Source organism: Pelodiscus sinensis, chromosome 3 (genome assembly GCF_052426305.1).
Source record: "Pelodiscus sinensis isolate ZL-2025 chromosome 3, ASM5242630v1, whole genome shotgun sequence".
Classification (NCBI taxonomy): domain Eukaryota; kingdom Metazoa; phylum Chordata; order Testudines; family Trionychidae; genus Pelodiscus; species Pelodiscus sinensis.
The window spans coordinates 2,530,697-2,544,258 of record NC_143054.1 but is presented as its reverse complement, the minus strand read 5'-3'; the positions used below and the strand labels follow the sequence as shown (position 1 = coordinate 2,544,258).

At 72.7% G+C, this 13,562-nt stretch overlaps 1 protein-coding gene across 1 annotated transcript; it reads right to left on the bottom strand.

Moving 5' to 3' along the window:
- Nucleotides 1-865: 865 nt before the first annotated feature.
- Nucleotides 866-12,356, bottom strand: TCF23 (transcription factor 23). Its single transcript, XM_075914520.2, has 3 exons — nt 11,423-12,356; nt 5,826-6,086; nt 866-5,458 (listed from the first exon to the last, which is right to left on the bottom strand). The coding sequence occupies exons 1-3, from the start codon at nt 11,654-11,656 to the stop codon at nt 5,324-5,326; spliced, it is 630 nt and encodes a 209-aa protein (XP_075770635.2). The 5' UTR covers nt 11,657-12,356; the 3' UTR covers nt 866-5,323.
- Between the last annotated feature and the right edge of the window lie 1,206 nt (nt 12,357-13,562).

Here is a 13,562-nt window from a genome sequence, read left to right as displayed (position 1 = left end):
TTACCTAGGGAAGTAGTGGAGTCTCCATCCCTAGAGGTGTTTAAGTCTCGGCTTGACAAAGCCCTGGCCGGGTTGATTTAGATGGGATTGGTCCTGCCTAGAGCGGAGGGCTGGACTTGACGACCTTCTGAGGTCTCTTCCAGTTCTGATTCTATGATAAGGGGATGGTTGGATGAAATAACATGATCTTGGTAACTAATTGACCATTCATTTCCAGTTGGAAATAGGTCAATGGAGGGATGATAGGAGTTGCTATAGGGAACTTTCTGGGTGTCTGGCTGGTGAGTCTTGCCCACATGCTCAGGGTTTAGCTGATCGCCATATTTGGGGTCAGGAAGGAATTTTCCTCCAGGGTAGATTGGCAGAGGCCCTGGAGGTTTTTCGCCTTCCTCTGTAGCATTGGGCACAGATCACAGCTGAAGGATTCTCTGCATGTTGGGGCCTTCAAAGTATTGGAAGGCTTCAATATCTGAGACATAGGTGAGAGGATTATTCTAAGAGGGGTGGGCGAGATTCTGTGGCCTGCACGGTGCAGGGGGTCAGACTAGATGATCATAATGGTCCCTTCTGACCTTAAAGTCTATGAGTCTATGAGCGTCACAACGATCTCACCCAACTACGTGATGGGGCAAGAAACTGGCAAATGAAACTGAGCGCTGAGGAGGGTAAAGTAATGCACACGGGGAATCATCCCAGCGAGCCGTACAATCGGATGGGGGCTCATTTGGCTGGAGCTACGCGCGAGAGATCTTGGCGTCACTGTGCCTGGTTCTCTGAACACATCCACCCCCTGCATGTTTGTGCAGCGCCAGTCAAAAAATCAGTATTTTAGGACTCATTAAAGGGATGGAGAATAAGACGGAGAATATCTTATTGCCTCCATATAAAACCATGGGGAGACGGCGCGTCGGGGCGCCCCCGCCCTGCACCCCCATCCACGGCCAGTAGAGCAGGTTAACTGGTTCGCAGAGACACGGCCTAGCTTGGGGTCGATGTTAGCGCAGGAGACAGGGCAGAGCCTTCCTCCTCTCGGGGGAAAGGGGTTCCCGGCCCCTGGATCCTCTGTCCTGGACTTAGTCTGCTCTCCTCATGCTTCCCCTCAGCCCCAGAGTGACTCAGCTCCCAGGCCCTGCCCCCAGCCAGGTGTCGGTCTCCACCTCCCTCCCTTTGTCCGTCCCCAGGAAGAGCCTTGTTACCTGCCCAGGCTGGGACTGGGTGTCTGGGCCCATCCACGTGTGGGTGAGTCTGTGGGGATCTCACAGCCCAGCCCAGGGGGACCCGGGTCACAGAGCAGAGCCCCCCCCACTACGTCACACACGGGATGCCCACACCCCCAACATTGCGTGCAGGTCTGATCGCCTCACCTCGCAAAAGGGCTCTTGGTGTTGGAAAAGGGCAACTAAAATGCGGAGGGTTTGGAACGGGCCCTAGGAAGAGATTGAAAAGACGGGGACTTGCCAGCTTAGAAAAGAGGCTGAGGGGGGACAGGACAGAGGGCGATAAAATGACGGGTGTGGAGAACGTGAATAAGGGAAATTATTGACTTCTTCCCACAATAGAAGAACCAGAGGCCACCCAATGAACTGAACAGGGAGCAGGTTTAAAACAAACAAGTTTTTCTTCACTCAGCGCACAGCCAACCTGTGGAACTCCTCGCCAGGGGACGCGGTGAAGGCCAGGACTCGAACAGGGTTCAAAAGAGCTAGAGAGAGTCCTGGAGGTTGGGTCCATCAATGGCTCTTAAGTGTGTTCTCTGCTGGGCAGGGATAGACCCGCCCCCTCCAGCTGTTCTCCCCTCCCTGTGGCCCCAGCCTGGCAGTAGCTGCTGGAGCAGAGCCCTTGGGGGGCTGGATTGGGGGGCTGGGTGCTCGAAAGGCAGGGGGCCCAGGGGCTGAGCCGGGGAGCAGTCCTGGGTGAGCCTGGCCTCGGGCAGGGCGGGGGCGCAGCCGCGGAGGGTTACCTCCTTGGAGCTGCAAGGAGCTCCCCCCCCCCCAGCCGCCTCACCCGGCACCGAGTGCGGTTACACGGCTTGACACATTGCACGGCTCCTCACGCGTGAGTCACGCCCTCGTGCCCGTGGCGGGGGCGAGCAGCCACCCTCCCTTCCACACTTGGATCTGAGCCCCAGGGTGGGGAAAGGGCAGCGCCGGTCGCTGGCCCCGGGCGTTTAACCCTTGCCCACCGGGCGCTGGCGGCGAGCCCCCCGCGGAGTCGGGCAGCGGGTCCCAGGTAAGCAGCGGCCTGCGACCCCCGGGCTCTTAAACACTCACGGCTCCCTGGGCCGGGGCTCACAGCCCCTCCCCCCCGGGTGAGAGCCCTGGGCCCGTGCCAAGCAACCCGGCAGGGCTGGCTGTGCCTGGCTGGTCGGTCACCCGGGCAGGGCCATGCACAAACGGGGCTGGGGGATTGCCATGGCCCCTAGGAGGGCTCCAGCTGCCAGAGCCGGCAGCTCCAACCGCCCCCCCCCCAAGCAGCGTGGCCACGGAGCCCCCCCCCCCCCCCGCCCTGCATGATCACCTTGCGCAGGGCAGCGGTGGAGAGACGCCCTGTCGGTCCCGGGGCCCGGCCCATGGATGGACACCCGCTGCCCGGGCTGCCCCCCATCCCTCTCCCGCGAGGGCCCCGGCTCTGGGAGGCCTGGCTGGGAGCCGGGGAGACAGGCCAGCGGCTGCCACAGGCCCGGGGGGACGTTTCCTCGGGCCCCCCTCCCCCGGCAGAGCAGCTGTGGGAGGAGACGGCCGCCTCGCTGGGAGTGGGACACCGGCCAGGGGCCGGACAGATTTACAGCCCTAGCCTTGGCCCTGGCCTCTTTCCCATGGAGCGGGGCGCTGGCTCCTCTCCCTCCAGAGACCCTCCCACCCACGGTACCAGGCCTCGGCTGCTTGCCGGGCCAGCTCCCCCCGGCCGGCATGGGGCCAGGGAGCCCCGGGGCCAGAGCCCAGGTGCTGGGCTGTACGAGGCGGTGGATAGTCACTCCCAGGGGCAGACGGACTGGGGGGCTTGCGGCTGCCCAGGGGGACACAGCAGGGAAGTTCACCAGGCGAGGGAACCAGGCCCCCAGAGGGGGCAGCTCTCTGAGCCCCACGGCACCGGCCCCAGGGGACGGCCGATGACGGGCCAAGGGGGATTCGGAGCGGAGGCCGGGCAGGACTCGGTTACATGCTGCATCCGCAGCCGGTGGAACTCATGGCCACCGGACGCTGCGGAGGACAAGTATCCGGCAAGGCTCACCGAGGGGCAGGCTCCCCGGACAAGCCAGCGCTGGCAGGAGGGGCGCCAGGGTCCGGGGGGCAGTGGCCCCACTCGGGGCAGGTCCGACCCCCGCGCCGTTCTGAGCTGTGAAAGTCCCGCGCGGCCGGAGAATCGCAGGGCTCTGCCGTCGCACGAGTCCGGCCCCAGGCGTGGGAGCAGGGGCTGCAGGGACCGAGGGGCACCCCCCAAAACCACACCTGGGGGGCTCTGGCTCTGCCCCAGCTGCCCGCTCTGGCCCCAAGGGATTCTGGGTGAACGCTGGCTCGGCAGACGAGCGACGGGCAGGTCCCAACGCCCGCTGCAGCCCCTGGGCGTCGGAGGCCTGGGCTCCAGGCAGGAGTCCCGGCTCCAGGCTCTGGCTCCAAACCCAGCGGCACCGTGGAGCATGGGCCAGGTGCTCGCGGCGGCAGGCGAAGGACGCCAGGGGCAGCTGCCCCCAGGGACGGCGCCGCGCTCTGCTCCCGGCACAAGAGTGAGCAGAGCCAGGCCGGGCGCCAGAGGGGCCGAGCGCCTGGGCGGGTGCGTCCCGAGCCAGGGCTTGGCGTGGGGGGGGCCACCAAGGCAGCGCCCAGCCGTGAAACGGGAACTGGCCTTCGGCAAACCCAGCCAGCGCTGCCCACCCCGGCCTGCCCACCCATGGCACTGGCTGCCGTCCCCCCCGCCTACATGCGACTCCCGGGGTACGACCGCCCCCCAGGCCGGACGCGGGGGCGGGGAGGGCTGGGGGCGGGGAGGCTCCCTGTAGGAAGCTTTAATGTCCCCAGCGCCTGGAGAAAGGCCCCTGCTGCTGGGCAGGGCTCGGGGCATTAGCTCCGGCACCACCCAGCACAGGCGTGGGCCCCCAAGGGCCCGAGGCAAAAGGCCCCCGATGCTGGGGGGGGCAGGGCCTCGCTCAGCCTGAGGGGCAGCAAATTCGACCCCAGCTGGGGCGCCCGGGGGAGACGTTGGCGGGGCTCTGGGCCCGTCCACAGCAGGGCCCGGCACCGGGCGAGGGGCTCCTGGCTCGTCTCCCTGCGCCCCGTCACCCCGCCCAGGCTGCAGCCTGCGGCGCTGGGAACGGCCCCGCACCCGGATCCCTGCCCGGCCACCCCGGCTCGCCCAGCACGGGCTGGTCAGGGGACCGGCGACCCCGGAACAGGCTGGGCAGGGCCCGCGGGGACGTGGCTCCCTCCCGCTCTCTGGCCTCTGCCCAGCCGGGCTGCCCTGTGGCAGCATTTCCCCCTCACCCGTCGCTTTCCCTTTCCTCCGGGCTCGCCCGTCCCCTGTCCCCTGGCCGGCCTGGGCTCACCCATCCCCTGTCCCCTGGCCGGCCTGGGCTCACCCATCCCCTGTCCCCTGGCCGGCCTGGGCTCACCCATCCCCTGTCCCCTGGCCGGCCTGGGCTCGCCCGTCCCCTGGCCAGCCTGGGCTCGCCCGTCCCCTGTCCTCTGGCTGGCCTGGGCTCACCCGTCCCCTGCCCCCCTGGCCAGCCTGGGCTCACCCGTCCCCTGTCCACTGGCTGGCCTGGGCTCACCCATCCCCTGTCCCCTGGCCGGCCTGGGCTCACCCGTCCCCTGTCCCCTGGCCGGCCTGGGCTCACCCTTCCCCTGTCCCCTGGCCGGCCTGGGCTCACCCATCCCCTGTCCACTGGCTGGCCTGGGCTCACCCGTCCCCTGCCCCCCTGGCCAGCCTGGGCTCACCCGTCCCCTGTCCCCTGGCCGGCCTGGGCTCACCCGTCCCCTGTCCCCTGGCCGGCCTGGGCTCACCCGTCCCCTGTCCCCTGGCCGGCCTGGGCTCACCCGTCTCCTGCCCCCCCAAGCCATAGGGTGCTCGTGCCAGGCACTGGCAGCGGTCCGGGGACACAGGGAAGCCCTGGGGAGCTAGAGCCAGTGGGAGAGGCAGTGCCAGCCAGGTGCACACCTGTGGGCCCAGGCTGGGGCTGCGGCTGCGGGGATCAGAGAGGAGCAGGTGCGGCCGAGCAGACCCCGGGTCCTTTGGGGGGGCGCAGGCGGCTGGCTGGGCCGGTTGTGGGCTGAGTCTCCCCCCTGGATCCGCGCCCGGAGCCGGGGGGTGAGCTGCAGGCTGGGCGGTGTCACGGGGCTGTTCCGCCGGCCCCCGGGCTGCTCCCCTCACGGCCCCTCCACGTCCCGCGGCTGGGAGTGGCCGGAGCATCCGCAGCGTCCGCGGCCCAGGCTCCAGCGTAGAGACGGGCCCGCATGGGCCACTTCTGCAAGACACGGCGCACGAGGGCTCAGCCGCCGGCTGGCTGGGGGCAGAGCCGGGGCTGCGGTGGCCTGGAGCCCACAGGACAAGTGGGGCTCAGGCGGGGACCCCAATCTGGGGGGCCTCCTGGCTCTGCGCCCCCCGCTGGGTCAGGGGCCCCCCCCGCCCCCCCTCCCGCTGCTCCCGCTCCTCCAGCCCCGCTGCCCTGTTCCCCCAGGGACCCGGCTTTCCCTGCGGCTGCCCCAGCCCCCTCCTGGGATCAGCTGCCCGCCCCTTGTGCCCCGCGGCAGCCCCCGGGCGTCGGCGATGGGGCAGTGCCCACCGCCCTGGCGAGGGAGCGGGCACCGGGGCCCTGGAGCCCGGCCCGGTACCTTCATGGGGTGCAGGAAGCGGGGGCCCCTCGCCGGCGCCTGGCCCGGGTGCAGCGTGTGGCTCAGGTGGGCGATGTAGCTGGTGGCCAGCACGAGCACGTCCAGCTTGGAGAGCTTGGTGTCGGGTGGCACCGTGGGCAGCGCCGCCTGCAGGGCCAGGAAGGCCTGGCGCAGGGTCCGCACCCGGCTGCGCTCCCGGGCCGCGTTGGCAGGGCACAGCCTCCCTGCGCCTCCGTGAGGCTCCCCGCAGCTGCCACGGCCCTGGGGGGAGAGACAGTGCTAAGCCCCAGCGCCCCGGGGTGAGCGGGCACCGCCACGGCCCGCACTAAGCCTGGAGAGCCCGCCGCACTCCCCACGGCCACGCCTGGGCCTGGACACCCTCCCCCACATGCCACGGCCTCGCCTGGGCTCGGACACCCTCCCCCACACGCCACGGCCTCGCCTGGGCCCGGACACCCTCCCCCACACGCCACGGCCACGCCTGGGCCCGGACACCCTCCCCCACATGCCACGGCCACGCCTGGGCCGGACACCCTCCCCCACACGCCACGGCCACGCCTGGGCCCGGACACCCTCCCCACACGCCACGGCCACGCCTGGGCCCGGACACCCTCCCCCACACGCCACGGCCACGCCTGGGCCCGGACACCCTCCCCCACACGCCACGGCCACGCCTGGGCCCGGACACCCTCCCCCACACGCCACGGACACGCCTGGGCCCGGACACCCTCCCCCACACGCCACGGCCACGCCTGGGCCCGGACACCCTCCCCCACATGCCACGGCCACGCCTGGGCCGGACACCCTCCCCCACACGCCACGGCCACGCCTGGGCCCGGACACCCTCCCCCACACGCCACGGCCACGCCTGGGCCCGGACACCCTCCCCCACACGCCACGGCCACGCCTGGGCCCAGACACCCTCCCCCACACGCCATGGCCACGCCTGGGCCCGGACACCCACCCCCACACGCCACGGCCACGCCTGGGCCTGGAGACCCTCCCCCACACGCCACGGCCACGCCTGGGCCCGGACACCCTCCCCACACGCCACGGCCACGCCTGGGCCCAGACACCCTCCCCCACACGCCACGGCCACGCCTGGGCCTGGAGACCCTCCCCCACATGCCACGGCCACGCCTGGGTCCGGATACCCTCCCCCACACGCCACGGCCATGCCTGGGCCCAGACACCTTCCCCCACACGCCACGGCCACGCCTGAGCCTGGAGACCCTCCCCCACACGCCACAGCCACACTGGAGCCCAGAGACCCTCCCCCACACGCCACGGCCACGCCTGGGCCCGGACACCCTTCCCCACACGCCACGGCCACGCCTGGGCCCGGAGACCCTCCCCCACACGCCACAGCCACACTGGAGCCCAGAGACCCTCCCCCACACGCCATGGACACGCCTGGGCCCGGACACCCTCCCCCACAAGCCACGGCCACGCCTGGGCACGGACACCCTCCCCCACACGCCACGGCCACGCCTGGGCCAGGACACCCTCCTCCACACACCACGGCCACACCTGGGCCCGGACACCCTCCCCCACACGCCACGGCCACGCCTGGGCCCGGACACCCTCCCCCACAAGCCACGGCCACGCCTGGGCCTGGAGACCCCCCCCCCAATGCTGGGTCTCTGAGCACAGGAGAGCCGGGGACGCTCCGGGGCGATGCCGACAGCTGCTTGGCCGGGTCAGCCCGAGCGCCTGGCGCCTGATAAGGCCGATGTGGGAGGCAGGCCGGAGCCAGAGGCCACAGGCCTGAGCATTCGCCCCCCTGCCCTGCTCTGTGCCGAGAAACGGCTCCCTGGAGCCCGGCAGTCACTGCCCCTTCCCCCCCCGGCGCGGCGAGCAGGCCGGTCCCTGCAGCCTGGCTCCGTTCCCACGCAAACCTCCAGCCCGTCTGCAGCCTGCTGGGCGCGTGGCCCCGGGCCTGGTGGCAGGGAGTTCCCCAGGCTGCGGCGCTGCCCTGCCTCTCTGCGGCGTACGCAGGGCTCTGCCTCGGCTGGGGGCCAGCAGCCCTGCCCCGTCCCTCCCTCGGGCTCCCGCCTTCGCCCCGGCCACCCGGCCGCCAGCCGCCAAGATCCCGCCGAGAGGCCATGGCCCGGCGTGTAGGGAGCGCAACGTACACGGGCCCGTTCCCCTGCTGTAGTATCGCTAAGGCACCCGCTGGGTAACGGGGTCCCCACAGCCAGTGCCCTGCGCCCTACGCCCCCTGCTGGGAGGGGCTGGGTAACAGGGTCCCCACAGCCAGTGCCCTGCGCCCTACGCCCCCTGCTGGGAGGGGCTGGGTAACGGGGTCCTCACAGCCAGTGCCCTGCGCCCTACGCCCCCTGCTGGGAGGGGCTGGGGTAACGGGGTCCCCACAGCCAGTGCCCTGCGCCCTACGCCCCCTGCTGGGAGGGGCTGGAGTAACGGGGTCCCCACAGCCAGTGCCCTGCGCCCTACGCCCCCTGCTGGGAGGGACTGGGGTAACGGGGGTCCCCACAGCCAGTGCCCTGCGCCTACGCCCCCTGCTGGGAGGGGCTGGGTAACGGGGTCCCCACAGCCAGTGCCCTGCGCCCTACGCCCCCTGCTGGGAGGGGCTGGAGTAACGGGGTCCCCACAGCCAGTGCCCTGCGCCCTACGCCCCCTGCTGGGAGGGACTGGGGTAACGGGGGTCCCCACAGCCAGTGCCCTGCGCCTACGCCCCCTGCTGGGAGGGGCTGGGTAACGGGGTCCCCACAGCCAGTGCCCTGCGCCCTACGCCCCCTGCTGGGAGGGGCTGGGTAACGGGGTCCCCACAGCCAGTGCCCTGCGCCCTACGCCCCCTGCTGGGAGGGGCTGGGTAACGGGGTCCCCACAGCCAGTGCCCTGCGCCCTACGCCCCCTGCTGGGAGGGGCTGGAGTAACGGGGTCCCCACAGCCAGTGCCCTGCGCCCTACGCCCCCTGCTGGGAGGGACTGGGGTAACGGGGTCCCCACAGCCAGTGCCCTGCGCCCTACGCCCCCTGCTGGGAGGGGCTGGGTAACGGGGTCCCCACAGCCAGTGCCCTGCGCCCTACGCCCCCTGCTGGGAGGGGCTGGAGTAACGGGGTCCCCACAGCCAGTGCCCTGCGCCCTACGCCCCCTGCTGGGAGGGACTGGGTAACGGGGTCCCCACAGCCAGTGCCCTGCGCCCTATGCCCCCTGCTGGGAGGGGCTGGGGTAACGGGGTCCCCACAGCCAGTGCCCTGCGCCCTACGCCCCCTGCTGGGAGGGGCTGGGTAACGGGGTCCCCACAGCCAGTGCCCTGCGCCCTACGCCCCCTGCTGGGAGGGGCTGGGTAACGGGGTCCTCACAGCCAGTGCCCTGCGCCCTACGCCCCCTGCTGGGAGGGGCTGGGTAACGGGGTCCTCACAGCCAGTGCCCTGCGCCCTACGCCCCCTGCTGGGAGGGACTGGGGTAACGGGGGTCCCCACAGCCAGTGCCCTGCGCCCTACGCCCCCTGCTGGGAGGGGCTGGGGTAACGGGGGTCCCCACAGCCAGTGCCCTGCGCCCTACGCCCCCTGCTGGGAGGGGCTGGGGTAACGGGGTCCCCACAGCCAGTGCCCTGCGCCCTACGCCCCCTGCTGGGAGGGACTGGGGTAACGGGGTCCCCACAGCCAGTGCCCTGCGCCCTACGCCCCCTGCTGGGAGGGGCTGGGGTAACGGGGGTCCCCACAGCCAGTGCCCTGCGCCCTACGCCCCCTGCTGGGAGGGACTGGGGTAACGGGGGTCCCCACAGCCAGTGCCCTGCGCCCTACGCCCCCTGCTGGGAGGGACTGGGGTAACGGGGTCCCCACAGCCAGTGCCCTGCGCCCTACGCCCCCTGCTGGGAGGGACTGGGGTAACGGGGGTCCCCACAGCCAGTGCCCTGCGCCCTACGCCCCCTGCTGGGAGGGGCTGGGGTAACGGGGGTCCCCACAGCCAGTGCCCTGCGCCCTACGCCCCCTGCTGGGAGGGGCTGGGGTAACGGGGTCCCCACAGCCAGTGCCCTGCGCCCTACGCCCCCTGCTGGGAGGGACTGGGGTAACGGGGTCCCCACAGCCAGTGCCCTGCGCCCTACGCCCCCTGCTGGGAGGGGCTGGGGTAACGGGGGTCCCCACAGCCAGTGCCCTGCGCCCTACGCCCCCTGCTGGGAGGGACTGGGGTAACGGGGGTCCCCACAGCCAGTGCCCTGCGCCCTACGCCCCCTGCTGGGAGGGACTGGGGTAACGGGGTCCCCACAGCCAGTGCCCTGCGCCCTACGCCCCCTGCTGGGAGGGACTGGGGTAACGGGGTCCCCACAGCCAGTGCCCTGCGCCCTACGCCCCCTGCTGGGAGGGGCTGGGGTAACGGGGGTCCCCACAGCCAGTGCCCTGCGCCCTACGCCCCCTGCTGGGAGGGGCTGGGGTAACGGGGGTCCCCACAGCCAGTGCCCTGCGCCCTACGCCCCCTGCTGGGAGGGACTGGGGTAACGGGGGTCCCCACAGCCAGTGCCCTGCGCCCTACGCCCCCTGCTGGGAGGGACTGGGGTAACGGGGGTCCCCACAGCCAGTGCCCTGCGCCCTACGCCCCCTGCTGGGAGGGACTGGGGTAACGGGGTCCCCACAGCCAGTGCCCTGCGCCCTACGCCCCCTGCTGGGAGGGACTGGGGTAACGGGGTCCCCACAGCCAGTGCCCTGCGCCCTACGCCCCCTGCTGGGAGGGGCTGGGGTAACGGGGGTCCCCACAGCCAGTGCCCTGCGCCCTACGCCCCCTGCTGGGAGGGACTGGGGTAACGGGGGTCCCCACAGCCAGTGCCCTGCGCCCTACGCCCCCTGCTGGGAGGGACTGGGGTAACGGGGGTCCCCACAGCCAGTGCCCTGCGCCCTACGCCCCCTGCTGGGAGGGGCTGGGGTAACGGGGTCCCCACAGCCAGTGCCCTGCGCCCTCACGCCCCCTGCTGGGAGGGGCTGGGGTAACGGGGTCCCCACAGCCAGTGCCCTGCGCCCTACGCCCCCTGCTGGGAGGGGCTGGGGTAACGGGGTCCCCACAGCCAGTGCCCTGCGCCCTACGCCCCCTGCTGGGAGGGGCTGGGGTAACGGGGGTCCCCACAGCCAGTGCCCTGCGCCCTACGCCCCCTGCTGGGAGGGGCTGGGGTAACGGGGGGTCCCCACAGCCAGTGCCCTGCGCCCTACGCCCCCTGCTGGGAGGGGCTGGGGTAACGGGGGGTCCCCACAGGGCCGTGCCCTGGGCCCTTACGCCCCCTGCTGGGAGGGACTGGGGTAACGGGGGGGTCCCCACAGGGCCGTGCCCTGGGCCCTTACGCCCCCTGCTGGGAGGGACTGGGGTAACGGGGGGGTCCCCACAGGGCCGTGCCCTGGGCCCTTACGCCCCCTGCTGGGAGGGGCTGGGGTAACGGGGGGTCCCCACAGGGCCGTGCCCTGCCCCCTCAAGCCCCCTGCTGGGAGGGGCTGGAGTAACAGGGGGGTCCCCCCACAGGGCCGTGCCCTGCGCCCTCACGCCCTGTGCTGGGAGGGGCTGGGGCAACGGGGGGTCTCCACAGCCAGTGCCCTGCCCCACACAGCGCTCCCTGCTTGTCCCAGCTTCCCCTCCCCCTCCGGCCCTTACCCTGCCTGGGGTTGGGAGGCTGCCCCTCGCGCTGCGGCCCAGGGGGGGTGGGCTGCTGGCCCCCTGGCTGCCGCCCGCCTCTCGCCGGCTTGCTCTCTGGCAGCCCCGGGACAGCTCCGGCGTGCGTGGGCTGCTCCTGCCGCCCGGAGCAGTGGCTGGCCTGGGGATGCCGGTCTCCGGTCTCCGGCCAGCCCTCGGCTCCCCACGCCCCCTGGCAAAGGCGCCCTCCGCCATGCCCAGCCCACGGCGCTGCTGGGCCGGCTATCCCCCGCGGCAGGGTGGGGAGGCTGCGCTGCCCAGGCGTCTCCCTCGGCCGAGGGGGGGTCCTGCCGGTCCCGGGGGCGCCGCTCGCGCCTTATCTGCGCCTGGGATGCGGAGGGAGACGCTGCAGCCCGTTCCTGCGCCCAGCCCGCTCTGGGCGAGCAGCCCACGCTCCCCAGCCCCCACCCCCCGGCTGCGGAGCCTCCCTCTGGCTCTCCCAGCAGCTGGGCCAGGGAGCTCGCTCTCCGCAGGGCAGGGCAGGGCGCCCCGGGGCAGCCCAGGCCAGAGCCCTGCTGCATGGGAGCGGCAGGTTGGCGCCGGGTCCCTGCCCCTCGGGGATCCAGGGGGGCTGGGCTCAGGGGCTAGAGGGGCCCAGGCCGCCCATCCCACGCCCCGCTCAGCCCCTGGGTGCCCGGCAGGGGGCTCGGCTCCGCGCCGGGGCACTGATCAAAGGGCCGGGAGGGCAGCACGGAGCCCCAAGCCCCCTCCTGGGGCCCAGGCCCTGCCCCCGCACACAGCCGGGGAGCACGACAGGCTGGAGCCCGCCCCAGGCCGCCCGTTGGGGGTGAGGGGCGCAGGGGCTGCCTGAGAGGAGGCCGAGCTGGGTGGCCAAGGGGAGCAGGGTGGACGATGGAGCCAAGGGCCCAGGGCTGCCAGCCCAGAGGTCAAGGAGAAGTAGGAGGGAGCAACTGGAGGAAGGGGGAGGTGGCAGAGGGAAAGGGAGGGAGCAGCCGGAGGAGGGGGGCGCTGGCCAGTGGGGGAGGGAGTAGCTGGAGGAGGGGGGGGTGAAGGCTGGGGCGGGGGGAGGGAGCAGCCGGAGAACGGGGGCGCTGTCCGGGGCAGGAGGAAGAAGTAGCTGGAGGAGGGGGGCGCTGGCCAGGGGTGGGGAGGAAACAGCCGGAGGAGGGGGGGCGCTGGCCGGGGCAGGGGAGGGAGCAGCCGGAGGAGGGGGGCGCTGGCCAGGGGTGGGGAGGAAACAGCCGGAGGAGGGGGGGCGCTGGCCGGGGCAGGGGAGGGAGCAGCCGGAGGAGGGGGGGCACTGGCCGGGGCAGGGGAGGGAGCAGCCGGAGGAGGGGGGCGCTGGCCGGGGCAGGGGAGGGAGCAGCCGGAGGAGGGGGGCGCTGGCCGGGGCAGGGGAGGGAGCAGCCGGAGGAGGGGGGCGCTGGCCGGGGCAGGGGAGGGAGCAGCCGGAGGAGGGGGGCGCTGGCCGGGGCAGGGGAGGGAGCAGCCGGAGGAGGGGGGCGCTGGCCGGGGCAGGGGAGGGAGCAGCCGGAGGAGGGGGGCGCTGGCCGGGGCAGGGGAGGGAGCAGCCGGAGGAGGGGGGCGCTGGCCGGGGCAGGGGAGGGAGCAGCCGGAGGAGGGGGGCGCTGGCCGGGGCAGGGGAGGGAGCAGCCGGAGGAGGGGGGCGCTGGCCGGGGCAGGGGAGGGAGCAGCCGGAGGAGGGGGGCGCTGGCCGGGGCAGGGGAGGGAGCAGCCGGAGGAGGGGGGGCGCTGGCCGGGGCAGGGGAGGGAGCAGCCGGAGGAGGGGGGCACTGGCCGGGGCAGGGGAGGGAGCAGCCGGAGGAGGGGGGCGCTGGCCGGGGCAGGGGAGGGAGCAGCCGGAGGAGGGGGGCGCTGGCCAGGGCAGGGGAGGGAGCAGCCGGAGGAGGGGGGCGCTGGCCGGGGCAGGGGAGGGAGCAGCTGGAGGAGGGGGGCGCTGGCCGGGGCAGGGGAGGGAGCAGCCGGAGGAGGGGGGCGCTGGCCGGGGCAGGGGAGGGAGCAGCTGGAGGAGGGGGGCGCTGGCCGGGGCAGGGGAGGGAGCAGCTGGAGGAGGGGGGCGCTGGCCGGGGCAGGGGAGGGAGCAGCTGGAGGAGGGGGGCGCTGGCCGGGGCAGGGGAGG

Coding starts and splice junctions, on each gene's coding strand:
- TCF23 (XM_075914520.2), bottom strand. CDS start 11,656: ATGGCGGAGGGCGCCTTTGCCAGGGGGCGTGGGGAGCCGAGGGCTGGC. Junction 6,087..11,422: donor GCCTCCCAACCCCAGGCAGG/GTAAGGGCCGGA, acceptor CTCTCCCCCCAG/GGCCGTGGCAGCTGCGGGGA. Junction 5,459..5,825: donor GCTTCCTGCACCCCATGAAG/GTACCGGGCCGG, acceptor CGTGTCTTGCAG/AAGTGGCCCATGCGGGCCCG.